Below are 19,488 nucleotides of genomic sequence, written 5' to 3'. Positions count from 1 at the left end.
GGCCAAGCCCACCCGAGCAGGGTTGCCCCCCCTCCCCATTTCAAGGCAGCGGTGGATCCAGACACGGGAGGGGGCGTGCTGAGCTCAGCACGGCTGCCACTCACGGGGAAGACATCGGGATCATCGTTGCACATCTGCAGGAACCGCTCCGGGCGGGCGGAGGAGTGCTCGGGGCCCTGCGGGGAGCAAGCAGGGGGTGGCAGTGAGCAGGGGTGGCAGTGAGCAGGGGGGGCAAGGCTGGTGCAAGAGGCTGATGCCCCACCCTGCCAGCAGTGCTGCCTGCTGCTGCTGCCCTCAGCTCTGCTGCTGGGCAACAGGCACCCCTGGGTGCCCACAAGCTGGGGGACCCCTTACCATGCCCTCCATGCCGTGGGGAAGCAGCAGGACGATGCCGTTCTGTCTGACCCACTTGGCCTGCCCAGGACAGATGAACTGGTCGATTATGCACTGAGCTGTGTTGTGGAAGTCCCCAAACTGGGCTTCCCAAAGCACCAGGGCGTTAGGGCTGGCCATGGCAAAGCCCAGCTCAAAGCCTGAGGGATGGGAGAGAAGTGAGGGGGTTATAGTCCCAGAGTTGCCTCGCCCCCGGGCGGCAAGTGTGGAGCTGCTCACTCACCGAGGACACCATACTCCGACAGGGAGCTGTTGCAGACAGTGTAAGGAGCCTGGTTGGGCCAGAGGTGGTTCATGGGGATACAGGTCCTCTTGTCCACATTCTGATCATGCAGGACGTGGTGGCGATGGCTGGAAGAGGGGAAGGGTTACTCTACTGTCACATTTCACAGAATCCCGGAAGTGTTCAGGTTGGAAAAGCCCCTCAGGATCATCAAGTCCAACCCTCGGCCCGACTCTACAAAGTTCTCCCCTCCCCACATCCCTCCACAGCTCATCCCAACAGCCCTTAAACACACCCAGGGATAGGGTCTCCCCCCTCCCCGGGCAGCCTGTTCCACTCTTGGACCACTCTTTCTGGGAAACATTTTCTCCTGCTGCCCAGCCTGACCCTCCCCTGGGGCAGTTTCCAGCCGTTCCCTCTTGTCCTGTCCCTGATCCCCTGGGAGCAGAGCCCAGCCCCAGCCTCTCTGCAATGTCCTCTCAGGAGCTGCAGAGAGGGATGAGGGCTCCCCTCAGCCTCCTCCTCCTCACACTGAACACCCCCAGCTCCTTCACTGGCTCCTCAATTTCAGATCCCTCCTGGAAAGGCCTCCAGCAGCACAGCTTTACCTGAACGTGCCCCTCTCGACGTCCTGGCCGCTGAGGCGGATGTGGATGCCCTCTTTGAGCAGGGAGCCAAACGCCATGTACTCTGCCAGGGCCCAGTCCACCGTCCGGTTCTTCACCATCTCCCCACGGGTTTTCAGAATACGGCTCAAACCTGCCGGGACAGAAGATGGTTCATAGACCTGTGACACCGTAGGAGGCTCCAGTGACACTGTGTTTGTTCCACAACCTGCTCATGGACAGACAGACCGCAAATGCCCAGGGCAGGGAAATGGATCCACCTCTGCCAGGGGGATGAACCAGGGATGAGGAATCAGCGTGCAGGGAAGGATCAGCTCCAAAGACGAGCTACTCCTCAGTTCACTGCCCTTAACCACAGCTCCCTTGTGAACTAATTCTTGTAGACTCACAGAAGGGTTAGGATTGGAAGAACTGTCAAAGGCCACTTAGGGCCATGAGCAGGGACATCTTGCACTAGATCAGGTTGCTCAAATGAACACTTCCAATGATGAGGCATCCTCAGCTTCTCTGGAAAACGTGTTCCAGTGTCTCATCACCCTCACTGTAAAACATTTCTTCCTTATGTCCAATCTAAATCTACCCTCTTCCACTTTAAAACCATTGCTCTTTGTCCTGTCTTTCTCATAAGCCCCCTTTATATAGTGAAAGGCCACCCTAAGGTCTCCCTCCAGGCTGAGCACCCCCACCTCTCTCAGCCTTTCTCCACAGCAGAGGTGTTCCAGCCCTCTGATCATTTCCATGAACCCACTCCAACAGGTCCACGTCCTCCTTTACTGGGGGCCTCAGAGCTAGATGCAGTGCTCCAGGTGGGGTCTCAGGGGAGTGGAGCAGAGGAGAAGAATCCCTTCCCTCAACCTGCTGGCCACACATATTGGAGCCCTGTAGCAGGTCCCTTCCTTCTAGGTCACATTCCAGCCCAATCCCACATCTCTGGAATAGTTTCCACAAGCTCCTACCTCCATGGATAGTGAAATCCTCCACCGGCACCGAGCTGGCCACTTGACCAATGTGAGTCAAGTCCTCCTCGTTCAGACCAGTGGAAGGGCAGGTCATGCTCCGGGGCTGGCCGTCCAGAGTGAAGAAACCTGCCGGAGGAGGAGCAGTCTGCTGGGGAAACCGTGCCCAGCTCCATGGGATGAGCTCAGCTCACAGACACCCTCAAGCAACAGTGGGGATGCCAGGAATGGAGAGCACTACCCTGCCTCCCCCAGCCATTTACTAGAAAATAGCTGCCACAGCTCTAGAGAAACCAGGTTTTCTGCTAGGGACCTCCAAAACGTTGTGAGTGACTTACCAGGCCAGGGTGAGTCCAGCCAGTGCTTGATGTGCAAGATCTTCTCATCCTTGGACCTTGCATGGGCCTCCTCGCAGATCTTATCATACTTGGCAATTTCCTCCTGAGAGGCAGAAAATCATTAACGAGGGGTCTCCAAACAAGGGTGCCAACCCTGGGGGCCTCAGCATGAGCTTGCAAGGGTGCTGGAAGGAACAGCTGGTCCCCAGAGCAGGGGAGGTCCAGGGCTGCACAGCTCAGCCTCAGAGAGCAGAGCTGCTGCTGAAAGCACCTGTCCCACCAGGGACAGCCCTGACAACTCGCATCCAACCCTAAAGATGCTGCAAAGCGGTACCAAGGCAAGGAGGAGCCAGCAGAGCTGCTGCAGTGCTTGGTGCCAGGGCAGCAGAACCAGGGTGGGGAACCTGCCCCAGTCACCCCCAGGGCACCACGAGCCTGAGTGCCACAGACCCCAGCTCTCCCACAGGTCCCAGCCACGCTGTGGTGGCCCAGTGTGGCCTGTGCAGCACTGATCACGGGGCAATTCTTGAACTAGATGTTCCTGTACTGCTCAGAGCTGGCACAGCTCAAGGACAAATCTCAGCGCCTAATCCCATCACTGCCAGGTCTGTAGCGCTTGCCCAACCCTTGCACAGCTTTGCCACCTTCAGGTGACGAACACGAGCAGAAACGGGCCCCATCACATCATTCACCCCAGGTCTGAGCCAAACAAACAATTCTCCTGGGACATGCTGCCTGTAGTTTTCCTCCCAGACCCCGTGGGACAGTACCTCATACTCCGGTTGATTCACCACCCCCTGGGAAATCAGCAGCTCTGCATATTTCTGCAGCACTGGCTTCTGTTTCCGGATCTGTTTGTACATCAGGGGCTGCGTGAACATGGGCTCGTCCATCTCATTGTGACCGTTGCGCCTGTAACAAACCTGCGGGGAAGGGGAAGAGCCCTTGAAAGCAGCTGCCTGCAACCTGCAGCTCTGAAAGCAGTGGGAGGTACCTGGGTCTCTGTGCTAGGAAGAGTCTGAAACAGCCCAGGAGGGACTCGAGCGTGTGCTCCCAATGTGGGAGGCGAAGGCAGGCTCCATACAGAGACAGCACTGTCTCTCCAAGTGCCACTACAGCTTTACACCACCTCCTCCCCTCCTCAAATCAAAAGGGCCAGACAAGCCCTGAGGAGAGACCTTAGCTTTCAGAAAATACACCCCAAGAGGTACTGGTGAGCACCCACAGCAGAGCCACAGCTTCAGGTACAGCCTCATGCCACATTACTTACCAAATCCACCACCACGTCCTTATGGAAGGTGCTTCGCCACTCCGCTGCCACGTTGCACACGTAGACAACAGCCTCAGGGTCGTCTGCATTGACGTGGAAAATGGGCGCGTTCACCACGCGAGCAACATCAGTCGGGTATGGGGAGGAACGGGCCATCCGGGGGTCTGTTGTGAAGCCGATCTGAGAGGGACCAGGACCAGCACAGAGGTAAGGATTTGGAAAACAGCTCTGCTAGGCAGGTCCTTCTTTAGATACTGATGTTAAAGCTGGCTCGGCGTGGGGCAGCTGCATTTTACTGGCTCAGGAAAGCAGCAGGAGAGCACGCAGGTGGCTCAGCTGCTGTGGCTGAGCTGGGGGTTCCCCCACAGCTGCACTGCTCACTCTTAGCACAACCTGCCCATCTCCTGCCTCCTGGACGCCACAGCCTGTCCCAGTCCCTGAGGCCAGGCCATCATCCCAGCACACCCGTGGGGATGGGCTGGTCCCAGTGGAATGTCTCTGGTTTACACAGGGGCAAAACGGAGCAGCCCTGCATGATCTTGCATGCCGAGTATTGCATCACACCAAGTCTGCGCCAGGCTGCACTCAAAAGCTGCTGTGGTTGAGCAGCCAGGTATGAAGTACCCTCTGCTGACCCCAGGATTATGGCTGCTGCTAGGGAACACTGGCTGGGAAACAGCTACTGCCTGCTGCCAACTGCCATCCAGACCTGAGCCTGCAGTGGCAGTTCTGTGAGGAACCCCACAGATGCAGGGGATTTGGTCCTCACCTGGTTGTTCACCACAACGTGGACGGTGCCGTGGGTGGTGTAGGAGGGCAGGTCGCTCAGGTGGAACGTCTCATACACGATGCCCTGCCCAGCAAAAGCGGCGTCTCCGTGCAGGAGGATGGACATTACCTGGGAGAGGCGAAGCCACGGCAGTCAGGGGGGCTCTGCGGGGATGGCAGGCACCAGGAAGGGGCCCAGGTCTCAGACCTGTGAGCTTTTGGCATCCCAGAAGAACACAGAGTAGCTTGTCAATGCATCTGATGTTTTCTCGGGGGTTGGAGCAGAGCCAGCTGTGGTTGGAACCACCACTGGGTAGAAGGCCGTGGCCACCAGCTCTGCCCCTGAGCCAAGGCAGCACGCTCGGGGTGCCTTGGTCAGGCCCTGGGGTGGCACTTGGTGCACAGCGGCCGGGAGGTGAGTCCCATTTCCAAACACATGTATCTCAAAGCAAAGCCTTTTTCTAACTGGGGGAAGATGAGAAAAATGACCCTTTCCCCCGTGCTTTCACCCCAGAAGACAGAGGAGCCGGGCCAGGAGCTCACTCCAGCTTCAGTGATGTTCTTCTCCTGTCATAGCCAGGGATGGCTGAGGCCACTGCCTGTCAGACGAGGACAGAGTTTATCTATTTATATCCAGCCCCTGGAGTGTAGGAGGAAGGGAAGCACTTCTGATCTCACCCTTCCACTTCTTGGTGTTGGAGACAGGTCTGTGATGAATCAGACCGCAAATAAACCCCCCCCGCAGCCCATTCCCCACCTGCTCTCCCACCCGGGTGAGGAGAGCTGCCTCCTGCTGCCAGCTCCAGCTTTCCAGCCCCAGGAATGGTTCTCCCTGGTCACGCTGAAATCCTTCAGCTTGCGGCTCCTCCTGCAGAGCCCCCCAAGCTGTGACGCTCAGGTTGTCTTTTGGGAGCACCCCTCATTTCCTTGCTTTCCGACCAGAGCTTGGGGCACTTGCTGCTCCCCGCAGCCCAGCTAAGCCATATGTTCAGAGATGGAGGAACCAGCAATGGGAGCCTGAGGAGGATGAGCCCCTACGAAATCCATCCCCAAAGACAGATGGGGGAACAAAGTCAGGGTAAGGGCAGAGTGAGGGTAGGGGAAGGGGCACAACAAACAAAAAACAGTTGGGTTTCTTCACTTTCACAGAATCCCAGAATCCTCTGGGTTGGAAAAGCCCCTGCAGCTCCTCCAGCCCAACCATGACCCTCCCCCTGACCGTTCCCAACTCCCCCAGATCCCTCAGCACTGGCTCAGCCCGACTCTTCAACCCCTCCAGGGATCCCGGGGACTCCCCCCTGCCCTGGGCAGCCCATTCCAACACCCAACAGCCCCTTCTGCACAGAAATCCTTCCTCAGAGCCAGCCTGACCCTGCCCTGGGCAGCTTGAGGCCATTCCCTCGGGGCCTGGCGCTGGCTCCTTGGCTCCAGAGACTCATCCCCCCTCTCTGCCCCCTTCTGGCAGGGAGTTGCCGAGGGCCAGGAGGTCTCCCCTCAGCCTCCTCTTCTCCAGACTGAACCCCCCCAGTTCCCCCAGCCGCTCCCCAGCAGACCTGTGCTCCAGACCCTGCCCCAGCTCCGTCGCCCTTCTCTGGCCACGCTCGAGTCATTCAATGGCCTTTTTGGGGTGAGGGGCCCAGAACTGAACCCACTCCCCAAGGGGTGGCCTCCCCAGTGCCGAGCCCAGGGCTCAGATCCCTTCCCTGTCCCTGCTGGCCACACTAGTGCTGACGTAAGCCAGGATGCCACTGGCCTTGGCCACCTGGGCACACTGCTGGCTCATATTCAGCCAGCTGTCAATCAGCCCCCCCAGGTCCCTCTCTGACTGGCAGCTCTCCAGCCACTCCTCCCCAGGCCTGTAGCCCTGCTGGGGGTTGTTGTGGCCCAAGGGCAGCCCCCGGCATTTGCCCTTAGTGAAACTCCCCCAGCTGGCCTCAGCCCATCGCTCTAGCCTGGCCAGGTCTCTCTGCAGAGCCTCCCTACCCTCGAGCAGATCAACACTCCCACCCAACTTGGTGTTGTCTGAAAATTGACTGAGGGGGCACTCGATCCCCTTGTCCAGATCATCAATAAAGATGTTAAACAGGACTGGCCCCAATTAAATAAGAGTGCCCCCCCTGCCATCAACCTGCCTCCCACCAAACCCTGTCCATCCCAGGCCACTTCACTGTGGGCGTCTCAGCATCACTCACCTTCTTCCCTTCCGTGTCCCCGCAGTAAAACTGCTCCGCTTTAGTCTTGCCCTGAACAACAGGATCAGCTGCCTCCAAGTGGGAAGGATTTGCCACCAAGGAAAGGGTGATGTTCCTGTCGGTGACGCGGTTAATCCGCCGGTGGTACATTCCCAGGTGGTACTTCACATCCCCGGAGCCCTGGCGGAGGGGACAGGAGAGTCACCCCCGGGAACGGGGGGCATGGAAGGAGACCTGAGGCAGGGCAGTGCTGACCCCAGGGGCTGGAAAAAGGGGGCGTTTTGTGGAGGCACTGGCAGAAAGCAGCAGGCCCTCACTTTAGGAGTGACCTGGCACGCAGCAAAGCCAAAGTAGCCTGTTCCAGGTGCCAAACCACCAGCAAGCCTCAGACACGCATCAGCCCCATCTATGATTGGAGGGGAAGGGGAAGAAGCAAATGTGGGTTTGGGGAACACACCAGAAAACAGCTGACACTCACTCCAGCTGTGCCCACGGCAGCAGCATAGCCACCCCTGGCACCGCTCGCGAGACGCTGCTGTTCCCAGTCAGGGCACCTCGATGCCCCAGGATGCTGCTTTCCCCGCCTCAAAACCTCACCTGAAGGGCACAGCAGGATAAAACCAGCCCAGCCTTCCAAAAGCCAAATCACCCTGGTTTATGATGCTGGAAGCTCCGGAGCATGAGAGCATCCCAGAGGCAGAGCCTGCAGCAAAGTGATTCAGCCTCAGGGCTTTTGGAGCTGCTTTAAGGCCCCGGTGGGGACCAGGGGCTGCTGCGAGGGAACAGGCCAACCTCTGCGCCGGGCCCCTTCCCCTCACTTCACTGCTCACCCCAAGAGCATCGCTGACTGCCCAAAACCTGCACTGAAGACACCAGCAGCGACCAGGGCACAGGTCACCGCAGCACAGGCAAGAACAGACCAGCACCGGCACCAACACGAAAGCTTCAGTCACACGGGTGCTCGTGCAACGTGGAAATCCTTGTGACACTGACGCCACTGAGCGACACCCCAAGCGGTGGCACAATCCAGCTCACGCTGCAAGGCCACGGCCTTCAGTGACCGCACAGGGACAGGGGACAGCAACCTGCTACAGGCAGAGGAAGAGACTCACCTCATCAGCAGCCTCCAGCTTGGAGTCAAACTGGCAGAAGATCTGCTCCAGCTCTTTCCTGATGACATTGGCGAGAACATTCAGGCGTCCCCTACAAAAGCAAGACTGTTGTGGGCAACCAGCAGCACCAGGCCAGCATCAAGTGCTGACGGTGACCTGCCATCCCCTCTGTCACGAAGAGGTAGTGCAACAACCCCACACCTCCTTGTGACAGCAGATCACCAGGCGAGTGAGCTCCTGAGGAGACTTCAGACCCCCATCCCAACAGCTGCCCTGGCATGGGCAGGCCAGATCCTGCTCTGGGATTCCAGCTCTGCCACTTGAGTCACCACCCCTCTCCAGGTGAATTTACAAATGAGATGAAGATGAAAGCACTGCAATGAGCAGAGAGCAGCCAAAGCTTGAGCTCTCCAGCTAAGGTTCACCACCAACCAAGACCAGTTAGGTGATGGCAGCAACTGGTGTGCCCTCCAGTACCACACCCCAGCAGCATCCCTCTCCTCCACGCCCCAAGCACTGCCCTGGAGAGAGGCAAGGTTACCTGTGGGGCATCCCCATGATAACATAATCCACTCCCTTCTCACTCGACTTATCAATAATGGTCTTTAAGGCAGGGATCAGCACTTCACAGCCCTCCAGACCAAAACGCTTCTCTGAAGACCATTTCCGATGGAGGAACTCCTCAAACCTGGAAGGCAAAGAGAGAGAGGGATCAGTGCCAGGGCTACAGCTGAGGGCAGAAACCAGAGGAAGGATGAGGACTGCACCAAGGGAGCCAGAGCACCAAGTGATGCTTAAACAGGCATCACGCAGCAGCCCGAAAGCCTTCCCGGCCATCCCAGTCCACACCTGCGGAGCCCAGCTGGCTGCTCCCCCACCCCAACACTGTGTTGCATTTAAACCTTATTTTTAGACTTTTTCTTTCAGGATCATCCATGTTTTTAGGCTCTTTGCCAGCACCCGAGCCTGCCAGCCCAGCAGCTCACTGGCGTCACCCTGCTGATTCAGCCAACCATGACAGATGACGTCAAGATGTGACTCAAGTGGCGACCACGTCGCTCTGGCTGTGAGCAAACCACCCCTGGCAGCAAGGAGAGATAAGGAGAAGGTGAAGAACCACCCAGGGTACCTGGTAGAGCGGACCAGCCTGGCCAGCAGCGTACGTTTCTCTTCATTGGTGAACTGCATGATGCCAGGGGTCTCAAACTTCTGCCGGATCCACTGGCACTGCTCCAAGTCGTTGATGAACATGAACTCCACCCCGATGTGCTGGCAGTACGCCATCTGCCCCAAAGGGACAGGAAGGGCCATGAAACAAGAGCCTTCAGCACCTCTTCACCCCCAGTAAAGAAGACAGGCATCGTACTGGTACCACCATGCCAGGGGTTCTTTCATTCCCCTCTAACCTTTCAGCAGGACAAAGAGCCCTCCTGCACTGGCAGAGACAAACCCTCCTGCCTGGCAGCTGCGCTGCCCTGCCTGAACGTGGGCAAGGACTGCCCGTGCTGGCAGTCCGGGGACACGCGTGAGCAGCGTCCAGCGGCCAGTCCTCTCTCAGCCCTGTTTTGGGACCCCTGGTTTGAGCTGTCTTCCCAGAAAAGGGGACACTGCAGGGGATGTCCTTGGATGTTTCTGGGCAGCTTGGACCCTGCACATGACCCAGCATCAAAATGTTTAATTCCCTTTCCCTGAGGGCCCAGGGGGGAGCCCTTTGCACCCACCTCAGAGGCGAGATTTTCCCTCTTGGTGGCATCAGCTGTGACCAGATCCACAACCTCACTTCACATTGTGGGAAGAGAATCAGCAAAACAACCTCCCTCAGCAAATAAGGAGCCTGCTCTTGCAGCTTATCTAAGACACTGACACAGCTTTGCTTCTCCCCAAGGTAAACTTGTCTCAGCAGAGACCTTCTGAGCAAGCCTGCAGCCTCCCTGAGAGCCATCTGTGCTCTGAGACCAGGCAGAGCAGGGCATGAAATTTGGCAAGAAAGGGGAACCAGCTGCATGAGCTGGAAGTCCCAGCCCCGGGTTGGTGCTGCTCCTGCACAGAGACCCTCCAAGGGGCCACCACACAAGGCAGCAGCACTACTGCAGTGCCTGGAGGTGAGCATCACCTGCCTCCAGCCTGCTCCTGGGCTCTCCCAGCACCGTTTGCTGCTTTAAACTGGAAAACACAGCCAGAAAAAGTTTCCAAAACTGCAATATTTACTCGTCTGGGATTTGCTCTGCCTTGGGTAGACCCAATGCATTGCCCCAGTGCAGCATGAAGCTGAAGGCAAACAGAGATGAGCAGGTAACACACTGCTACGAGTGGGGCAAGTGCTGAGGAGCAGCTCCCAACCTGGAAAGCTTAAAATCTTCAGGCTGGCCCAGGCTGCAGGCAGCAGCGGCCCAAGACCTTCAAAAAGCAACTGCTCTGCCACTGACCCAGCCTGCAAACAGGCCTCCCTGCCCTCCTCACCTCCAGCCGACGGATGATTTCCCGGAGTGGAAGAGCCGATTCATTTCCACCAATGAAAGTTGTTGTGGGCAAGTGGAAGACCTTGTCGAGGTCAGATTCATCCAGCCCGTAAAAGCCTGCAGGATTTTTCATGGGTGGGACAAGCGAAAGCAAGAGAGAAGGAAGGAAGGGGGATGGGGGGACACCGTCACGAAAAAAAAAAAAAAAAAAAAAAAGCAGCACAAAACCAAAAATAAGCATGAAGGAGGTTTATATGGATAAAAACCAAGCCATAATTAAACAAAAAGACATTAAGCACAGAACAACAAGGTTATTACAAAAGGTAATGCAGGAAACAGAACACAAAGCAATACATATACACATGTAAATTGGCAATTAAAATCCAGGGTGAGAGTCGGGAAGTTTGTAGCCCAAAGAACGCAAAAAATACACCACAAATTATAACGAAAGGGAGAGGAAAGAAAGAGGAATTGAAAAGCACCGAGCACAACAGAGGTGACACCACATGGTGGGAATTAAAAATTAAGAGTCAATGTGGAGAAGGAAACAGTTATAACAGACAAACCCCAAAGAGGGAGAGAAAGAGAAGCAAGAGAAAACAGCATCAGGGCTCTGCAATGGACTCTCCTGAATAGCTCAACCCGGAGCAGGGCAGCCAGCCAGGCCCTCAGGGGTTTTGCTGCCCAGATACCCTCTTACCCTAATTAACAGCCTTTTAATTAGGGGTTTAGCCTAGCTCTGCTCAGCAAACCCCCTCCTTTTTGGTGCTAGCACCTTGTGGTTCATAGGCAGCTCCTACCTGCAGCACGTGGGGCTGTGGGGAGCTGAGCTGTGCCTGGAGAAGGTGCCGAGCAGGGCTCAGAGCCAACCGTCGGGTTTAATTGCTGCAGATGAGCCCTGCTGCCACCATCTGCTGCTGTCACAGCATGGCAAGGTCCCTGCCAGGGCCCGCAGTAGCTCCACAGTACCTCAAAGCCATCAGAGGTGCCTCAGGGCCTGCTGAAGTTCATGGTTTTCTTTGGGGAAACTGAGGCACAGAGGAGGAAGGACAATTAATTTGCTGGACTGACACAGCAAGGCAGAAGCAGAGCTGGGGAGGGGGGGGACTGGGGAGTCCCAAGACCCTTCTGAAGCAGGAGCTTGGCCGGAAAGAGGGTGGAGTGAAGCTGCCCACTGCCAGCCCAGAGTCCCAGCATCTTCCCTGTTCACCCCTCCCAAACTCCCAACAGGGCTAGGTTTCACAGTGCTTTCTAACCCAGGGCAGGAGCCACAGAAGAGGTAGAGTTACCACCACCCCTTCCAGCTCCCTCCAAACCAGCCCAACGCCCCTGCTGGGGTTTCTTCTAGGAAGGGTTCAGGGCATGCCACCCCCCTAAACGCTGCAGAACAGCGTAACCCACCTTCCTCCAGGCAAAGGGAGGCAAAAATAGCCCCCTCTCCAGAGCTGGCACTCCTTGAACTTAATCTTAAGAGTCTAAGCCTTGCTCTCTGGTCAGGAATGGAAGACAAGCTGACAACGGGGCTGGCCACAACTCCTCCCTGTGCAACTTCCAAGGATGGTGCTTGCCAGAGGCTGGGAGCACCCAAGAGCAGGCTCAGTTTTCCTGGGTGCCACCATCATTCATCCTCTCCTCTACCCACATCACCCTCCTGGTTGCCACTAGTCCCAAGAAGGAATTAAGCTAGACCCAGCAGAGTGCCAGGGCCAGGCCTGGGGGCACTGAACCACAGCTGGAAGGAGCTGAGGGTTTGGCCTCCGTGTCTCCAGGACTTCTCTGTAGTTCCTATCCAAACAGAAGTCCTGGAGAGAGGCAGCATTAGTACACAGTATCCCAGATAAACTGCCGGCTGGAGGTTTCAGGGAAGCCTTGTTAATCTGCTGCAGCTCCCAGCCCCGTGGCCCAGGGCTTCAGCTGTCTCTGCCACACTGGTTTGAAGACAGGCACACTTCCGGGGTATCAGATTTTACAAGGAGTTTTCAGGGCTCTAAGCATTTCTGCTTCTGCTTTGCTGCAGCCTGTCAGCTTTTTTTGACAGTGCTCAGTATTTATAGGCAGCAATACCATCAGATAGGGAGGAAGGCTAAGGATGAGCTGCCAAATTTTCACCGCAACAAAACCAAGGGAGAGTCAGGAAAACACAGCTTGGATTTTTAGGAGACTCAAACCCATCGGGGAGATTGAGGCCTCGTAAAATTAATTTTCACAACAAAACGTGTACTCTAGCAAGCTAGGCATGCAAACAAACAGTATGGAAAAGGCCAGCAAAGCTCTAAATTGGGATCACTACAGGTGAAGCATCACTAACCAAGCGCCTACATTGAGACTTCTAGTGGGACAAATTAAAAATAAACATGTTACAAAACTCAAGAGTGGTGTGAGATGGGAGGGGACAGCTTTACCGGCTTGGTTCATGCCCAGAATAACCTATTCAAAGAGAGTCCTGCACTCCAGAGGGTTAAAGGCTCATTAATTGCATACCTCCTACTGTTAACACTCTCAGCCGCTCCTTGAACACTGCGAGATCTGGGGTGGGCAGGGAGGAGGGTGCAGAAAGGGAGAAGATAGAGAGACGCAGTCAAAGTTAGTAAAAAAACCCCTCTGGAACCGTGAAAACTAGTCATGGAAAGCACAAGTCAAAAAAATACAGTATTTAAAATACAGTCAAAAAATATCAGAGGCAAAAGGGTTGGAATGGAGGATGACTACGCACTAGGCGCAAAAGAAATCCCAGTGGAAAGTCTGGTGAGAGGAGGGAGGAGCAGGGAGGGAGTGGAGGACATCAGACACTGGGGAGCAGTTGAGCTGCATGGTTTGAGATCTCCTCTCACGGGCACACCTCATGGGAGACGGAGACTTCCCGGCACAGCATCTTCACCTGCTATGACCAAAAGGCATCTTCCCACCGAGCGGCATCAAGGGGAGCATTATCCTCTGCAGAGCAGGGAGCTGCCTCCCACATCTGCTCCCGGAGGGTTTTGCTCTACTCGTTGCTACCCGGAGGATTTCAAGGTCACTCCCAAGGAGGTACTGCTGCTACACACAGGCAGAAGGGGGATCAGGGTGTTAACGAGCAGGCTGTTAATGAGGAAGACCAACGGTGAGGCAGGCACAGGCAGGCGGGAATGCTGGGACGCCATGCCAGATGCAGGCAGGGCTGCCCGAGCAGCAGGCAGCGTGTGTCACCAGAGCCAAGGCTAGATGACCTGAGTGCCTCAATCTCACCTGGGTTACAAGAAAGGCTTTGGAAACACTTCTTCTAGTCAGCGGGGAACAATCATACGTTTAAGTGAGACATTTGGTTAGCAAGACCTCAAACTGGGGGAAGGGGAGGGGGCAGCACTCCCAGCCCACCTCCCTGCAGGGGCTCGCCCTGCTCTTCCCGAGCAGAGAACGATTTCCATCAATTCCCCTGAGCAGCAGCTGCCTTCCGCGGAAAGACATGGACAGACGGACACTCGTTTGGACACACCACTGGGATTTCAGCACACTAATGTATTATTTCCTTGGACAGGTCACATCAAGTCCCTGTGGTCATCTTTGTCCTTGTTTTACACCACTTACCATGCCAGATCAGCTGCAGTAGAAGATCAGGAAGATATTAGTTTTTTTAAAAGAAAAGACAAGAGAAAGACGAATTTGGAGGCTCCAGCCCCACCACCCATCAGACCAAGTACCCCCAGGCAGGCTTTCTCCCCCTTACATTTTCTGCAAAACTCACACTACTTAACCCAAAGAGAGCTTTCAAAACAGACACAAACCAGTTGCTAAACAAAAGGCAATTGAGAAGAAAGATCCATTTCTGAGATTAACCATGCAACTCCTTTGAATTACAGCACTGCCCAGCCACAGTTTAAGATGTTGGCAGCAGAGCTCACACCACAAAGGCTGACTTTTAAGGATTTTACTGCTCAGAAAGAGGAAACAATATTGTTTCCAAGTTTCAAAACCACTCCTGTTATTAACTGCTCTGTCAAGTGTTAAGAAATACTCTCTCAAAGCAAAAAAAGCCAGCAGGATCTGCTTAGAAATTGGCTTTCTCTGCCACAAGCAAGCAACATTCGATCTTGGGCTCAGCTAGAACTCTGCCCACGCTCTGCACCAGCGCTGCTCTCCTCTCCTCTTGCTGAGCCTTGTTTGCAAGCTATGTTCACCAAGTTGTATTTTAGGATTGACCAGATGAGGTTTTCCAGGATAAGGATACCAGAGCAAAGTCTATTCAGTATATATAATACTTACAGCAAGATATAAAGCCTCCTTCCATTAGACACAGCCATCTGAGACTGGGGTCCTACCATGGAACACAACCCCAGCATGAGCTCGGGGCTGATACCAACGTAGCTTGTTCACAGGACTCATTATTTCCTACAAATTCATGGGTTCCTGGTAATTAAATCAACGCCAGGAACCACAATGAGAGATATCTTAGTATGAAAGCCATGAAGAAACAGAAATGAAAGTTATCGCCTGGATCAGACACGGAGATCACAGGCTGAGATTCTCTTCCAGCTGATGCCTACAGACATGCTTGAACACTTTCCGCCATGGCGAGCCAGGCTGGGTCACGCGGCTGGGCTCCTGACTGCTCACCCTGAGGGAGCAGGAAAAATGGAGCTTATGCTGCTTTATCCAGGTTCTGTTACAGCTGTGACAATGCTGTCAGCCCAGCTCTGCAGCTGGGGCTCCAAGGGAGGACCTGTTCTTGGATCGCTTTGGGCTCGTCTTCCTCTGAAGCAAGGGCACTGCTGGAGCACACCTTGCTTCAGGGCAATGCCATGGTCAAAGCAGAAGAAAAGCCCTTTGAACTGACCGTCCTTGCTGAAGCAGCCCTGTGAGTTCAGTGTCCAGGTGGAAATCAGTAAGCAGCAGTGCCCATACAGGGACAATATGGCTACATCAATGGCACGGACAGAGGAATCAAGGACTCCCTCAGCTAGGTTGCAGGTGACACCAAGCTGAGTGGTGCAGCTGATACACTGAAGGGAAGGGATGTCATCCAGAGGGACCCTGACAGGCTGGAGGAGTGGGCCCATGTGAAGTTCATGAAGTTCAGTAAGGCCAGTGCAAGGGTCAGGGCAATCCCTAGTCCCAGCACAGACTGGGGGATGGACAGATGGATGGATGGAGAGCAGCCCTGCAGAGAAGGACTTGGAGACGTTGGTGGGTGACAAATTGGACATGAGCTTTGAACTTCCAGCCCAGAAAGTCAACCATACCCTGGACTGCATTAAAAGCAGCGTGCCCAGCAGGTCCAGGGAGATGATTCTGCCCCTCTGCTCTCCCGAGACCCCACCTGGACCACTGCACCCAGCTCTGGGGTCCCCAGAACAAGAAAGACGTGGTCCTGCCGGAGTGGGTCCAGAGGAGGCCACAAAAATGATCCCAGGGCTGGAACACCTGTCCTGTGCAGAAAGGCTGAGAGAGTTGGGGGTGTTCAGCCCGGAGAAGGCTCCAGGGAGACCTTACTGAGGCATTCTGGAGTATAAAGGGGGCTTATGAGTAAGATGGAGACAGACTTTACCGGGGCCTGCAGTGACAGAACAAGGGGCAAGTTTTAAAGTGGAAGAGGGGAGGTTTAGATTGGACATAAGGAAAAAAGTGGGGTTTTTTTACACTGAGGGTGGCAAGGCCCTGGCACAGGTTGCCCAGAGAAGCTATGGCTGCCCCCTCCCTGGAAGGGTTCACAGCCATGGGGCTTTGGGCAACCTGGGCTAGTGGAAGGTGTCCCTGCTTGTGTAGGGGGGTTGGACTAGGTGACCTCTGAAGGTCAGACCACTCTGTGAGTCTGAGACTTACTGAGCAGCACAATAACTCTGCTCCTCACACCTGGCTCCCTTTTCTCATGAGGGAAGAGCAGTCACTGCAACCATTTGTAGCAGCCCGGCTCTGGCTTTCATGCAAGACCCTGCTCTTCTCTCCAAAGGGTAACACATCTGCCAGGCACAGGGCTTCAGGGCTCTCCTCTGCTTTCTGCTTCAAAGGGACTGTAGTGCCCACAGCAGAGGCCAAAAACCCTGAGCTAGAAAAACTTTCCTCACCCTTTCCTCTAGGTGGGGCTTCAAAGTTGCCTAAAAAAGTCTCCCTGCTCCCGTCACAGTGCTGACTATGAGCACTTGTGTCCTCTCCTGTGCCTGGGTTCATGGCCACCATCTCCCCACCTTTTCCCTTCAAAATCTTCTAGGCACAGGGTTTGCTCCAACCCAGAGCCAGCTTGATCCCAAGGCCCAGCCAGGGCTTGGTCCTTCAGACAAGCACATCAGAAGTCCAGACCTTGGGATCAAGCAGCTTCTCCATCACGCAGTAAACTGGGACAACTAAAACCTAATCCTCCCCTAACCACTCCCAGTACATGTAACCCTGTATGAAGGTCCAGCAGGTCCAGGGCTGGCATCCCTGTGCTGGCAGCTGAACAAGGAATCAAGATCATTCACATGCACTGTACACTCTGATCAGCTCTTCCAGTTGTGCAAGGTTAGTAATCATTACTGCTGCTCTACTCTAAGTTAGAAGCATGCCTCTTGAGCGCTCACAGTGCCAGGGTAACCACCCTTGGAAAGCACCAGCAAGGGGAAAGAGCTCAGCGCCGCAACCTCATTCTAGCTAGAAGAATGGCAGCGTACTACAGAGATCAAATCTAAAGCACGTTGAGAGGTACCGAGTTTAAGCACTTTCAGATTAGGATTTCAAGTCCTAGGCACCACACACGCTTCTGTGCAACACTCATGCATCTTTCACTCGAAGGCACTGGGATTTCCACCTCTCTACTTGGATGGGAACACATCCCAAAGCTTCCTTGTTATGATCACTGGTAGGGACTCACAGCTCAGTCTTAGTAAAAAGGGGTAATTAAGGGATTTACAGATGCTGCAGCAAGCTGGGAGCAAAGGAGGACAGGGCATCATCACAGGGGCACCCCAAGAGGTGCTTCTCAGCCCCACAGAGATGAAAGCAGCCCATTCCCCCCAGCTTTCAGGGTCCCCAAGAGCAGCAAGAGGAGATGAGGAAACAGACCTCCAGCTCTCACCAACACAAAACCTCTCTGCTTTGCATTTCCAGAAGATGCAATTGCTTCCATCCCTGGATGAGCAAGTTCAATGACATAATTAATTGGCACTGGTTGGAGAAGGAACATGAGCTGAGCAACAGGGCTTTGGCACAAGACACGTTTGCCATGACAGCCGGAGGGGGGTAGAACTGCTCCGCAGCAGCTGGTTGACTATAAATTTAGAGTGATCATTACTAAGGAAACTTAAGACCTTTCCCCCCTTACTGGTGAAGCAATCTACCTATAAAGCTGAAAGAGAGGAGCTCAAGCAATGCAGCACTAACTGCTCTCAAAGCCCTCACCCAGTTTGTCTGTGGATGTGATAATATCAGCTGGAAGGGAGGAGTCCAGATCTGCATCCAAGATGCCCAGTGGGTCGAGTTGTGCTACATGATGCCCTCGAATCTATGAAATGGGCCAGGAATGGAAAGGAGAACAGGTACCAAGAGAGAGGGGAAAGGGAGAGAAACAAAAGAGGGGAGGGGTAAAAAAGTTAAATTACATTAGAATTAATTTGCAGTGTAATTCTCACCGACGTTTGGAGAAACAGTTACTGGCGCATCATCAAAATTTACACAACTAATGCCGAGAGGATCAAGCTTTGCAATGTGATGACCCCTGACCTGGAAGCAATAACACAAATTAGTCATTAAAACAAGTTAATTGAAGAGACATTCCTTAAAGAAAAAAAAAAATAAAGTCATGCACAGTTTCCCACTTTACATTTTCTGCAGAGCCACCCCAGTTTCTGGCTGCAGCCTGGAGAAGTTGGTTTTACTTTCAACTACAGCACGTAGGTGTGAGTGCCACCAGCTACAGGGATTGCTCTGCTCTGCCCCAAGACAGGCTTTGGTGGGGCAAGGCCAGCTCCTTCACAGCAGAGCCCTTCCAGAATTGAGGTCCAAGGGTCTCCCACTGCTTTCCCTGTGTCCAACCCGAGAACCTCCCCTCTATGGACACAGTAACTCCACACCGGTGGTTTCCTCCAAAGCATCATAGAAAATGAAGAGGCAGTTTCCCAGATTTCAGCAGATCTAGGTACTCTCTTGCCAACGTGGCAGAGGAAACAAACACTTCCACCAGCAGCAGGAGTTCCTGAAAGGCAGAGGAATGTGTCTGAGGAATAGCTGCCTGTCTGTGCTACTGGAGGTCAGCAGCTCACAGCATCCTTCGAAGAGAGGAACCTGCAACAGGACCTGGGTCACTCATGTTGCTCTGCTGGGAAAGGGCAGGTGTGGAAATACCAAAGAGCTTTGGCACCAAGAGAGCCTTGATGGCTCCTGGTGGTGGCAGTCAGGCCAGGAATCACCACGCTGGGTTTGATCCACTTCAGGAGCCACAGAGAGTAACGAGAGGTAATGAGGAGTTTTGATTTTCACAGGAGATACCCACGGATGGACCCCAGCACATCTTGATGGGCAAACTCAGTTCACCTCAGTGGCCAGCACCCTCCAATTGACAAGTCACAGTCTATTTCTTGACAGCTGCTGCTCTTGAAGCTTCAGGCTCAGCTGGGAGCAGGACAGGAAACACTCCTGCCATGGTACAAGGTGGAATGCCTTCTTTACATTGCGAAAATTATATTCCCAGCCATCGACTAGAAAAAGCACTCATATATGAGGGGATTACTAAACCTCTTGTACAAACCAGACATACTGATCTGACCTTATTTACCAGAAAGGAATTCCTATTCAGAGTATCCCAAGGGGATTTCAGGAAAGGATTTTTTGTGGTTTTACCAGGCAAAGAGCCTGAAATCAGCAACCAATGTTAAGGCAAATTGCTAAGAAAGCACCAATCCCCCCCATGCTCTCTGCAGGGCCAGATGACCATGTGCCCCTGAGCACTGGTGGCCACATGGAAAGCGCTTCTTTGGGCCAGCTTTGTCTGGGAACTATTTGCTTGTCCAGCTTGCAACAAAGCACGGGGGCTAGCCCATCATTTCAGCAGAACACAAGCTCACCACACTGCTCCCCACGGCCAGGGTGCTCTCACCAGGACCAGGCAATCAGCCAGTGGCTTTGAGGTCAACTCGGCAGCTTGCAAGTACACAGCAAATCCTCAAATCGGTGTTGGGGCAAGAAGAAGGTCTTTTCCCCCGTTGGA

The 19,488-nt window shown here is 54.4% G+C and overlaps 1 protein-coding gene across 1 annotated transcript in view; it reads right to left on the bottom strand.

Annotated features, from left to right (window-relative positions):
• Window positions 1–19,488, bottom strand: part of LOC113488137 (2-oxoglutarate dehydrogenase, mitochondrial-like) — an 83,236-nt gene that overhangs the window by 50,399 nt on the left and 13,349 nt on the right. Inside the window, exons 4-19 of the mRNA XM_026863164.1 lie at window positions 17,685–17,787; window positions 12,819–12,863; window positions 10,339–10,454; window positions 9,008–9,162; window positions 8,420–8,566; window positions 7,879–7,969; window positions 6,767–6,946; window positions 4,576–4,704; window positions 3,807–3,986; window positions 3,307–3,459; window positions 2,537–2,639; window positions 2,199–2,327; window positions 1,225–1,375; window positions 617–744; window positions 355–533; window positions 27–176 (exon numbers count right to left, since the gene is read on the bottom strand). Coding sequence (XP_026718965.1) covers window positions 27–176; window positions 355–533; window positions 617–744; window positions 1,225–1,375; window positions 2,199–2,327; window positions 2,537–2,639; window positions 3,307–3,459; window positions 3,807–3,986; window positions 4,576–4,704; window positions 6,767–6,946; window positions 7,879–7,969; window positions 8,420–8,566; window positions 9,008–9,162; window positions 10,339–10,454; window positions 12,819–12,863; window positions 17,685–17,787 — 2,139 coding nt within the window. The remainder of the gene's footprint in view (window positions 1–26; window positions 177–354; window positions 534–616; window positions 745–1,224; window positions 1,376–2,198; window positions 2,328–2,536; window positions 2,640–3,306; window positions 3,460–3,806; window positions 3,987–4,575; window positions 4,705–6,766; window positions 6,947–7,878; window positions 7,970–8,419; window positions 8,567–9,007; window positions 9,163–10,338; window positions 10,455–12,818; window positions 12,864–17,684; window positions 17,788–19,488) is intronic.

The sequence above is a fragment of the Athene cunicularia genome (assembly GCF_003259725.1).
Source record: "Athene cunicularia isolate RWA chromosome 22 unlocalized genomic scaffold, athCun1 chr22_part2, whole genome shotgun sequence".
Classification (NCBI taxonomy): domain Eukaryota; kingdom Metazoa; phylum Chordata; class Aves; order Strigiformes; family Strigidae; genus Athene; species Athene cunicularia.
Note: the sequence above shows the minus strand (reverse complement) of the source record. Positions and strands in the feature narration are given on the sequence as shown.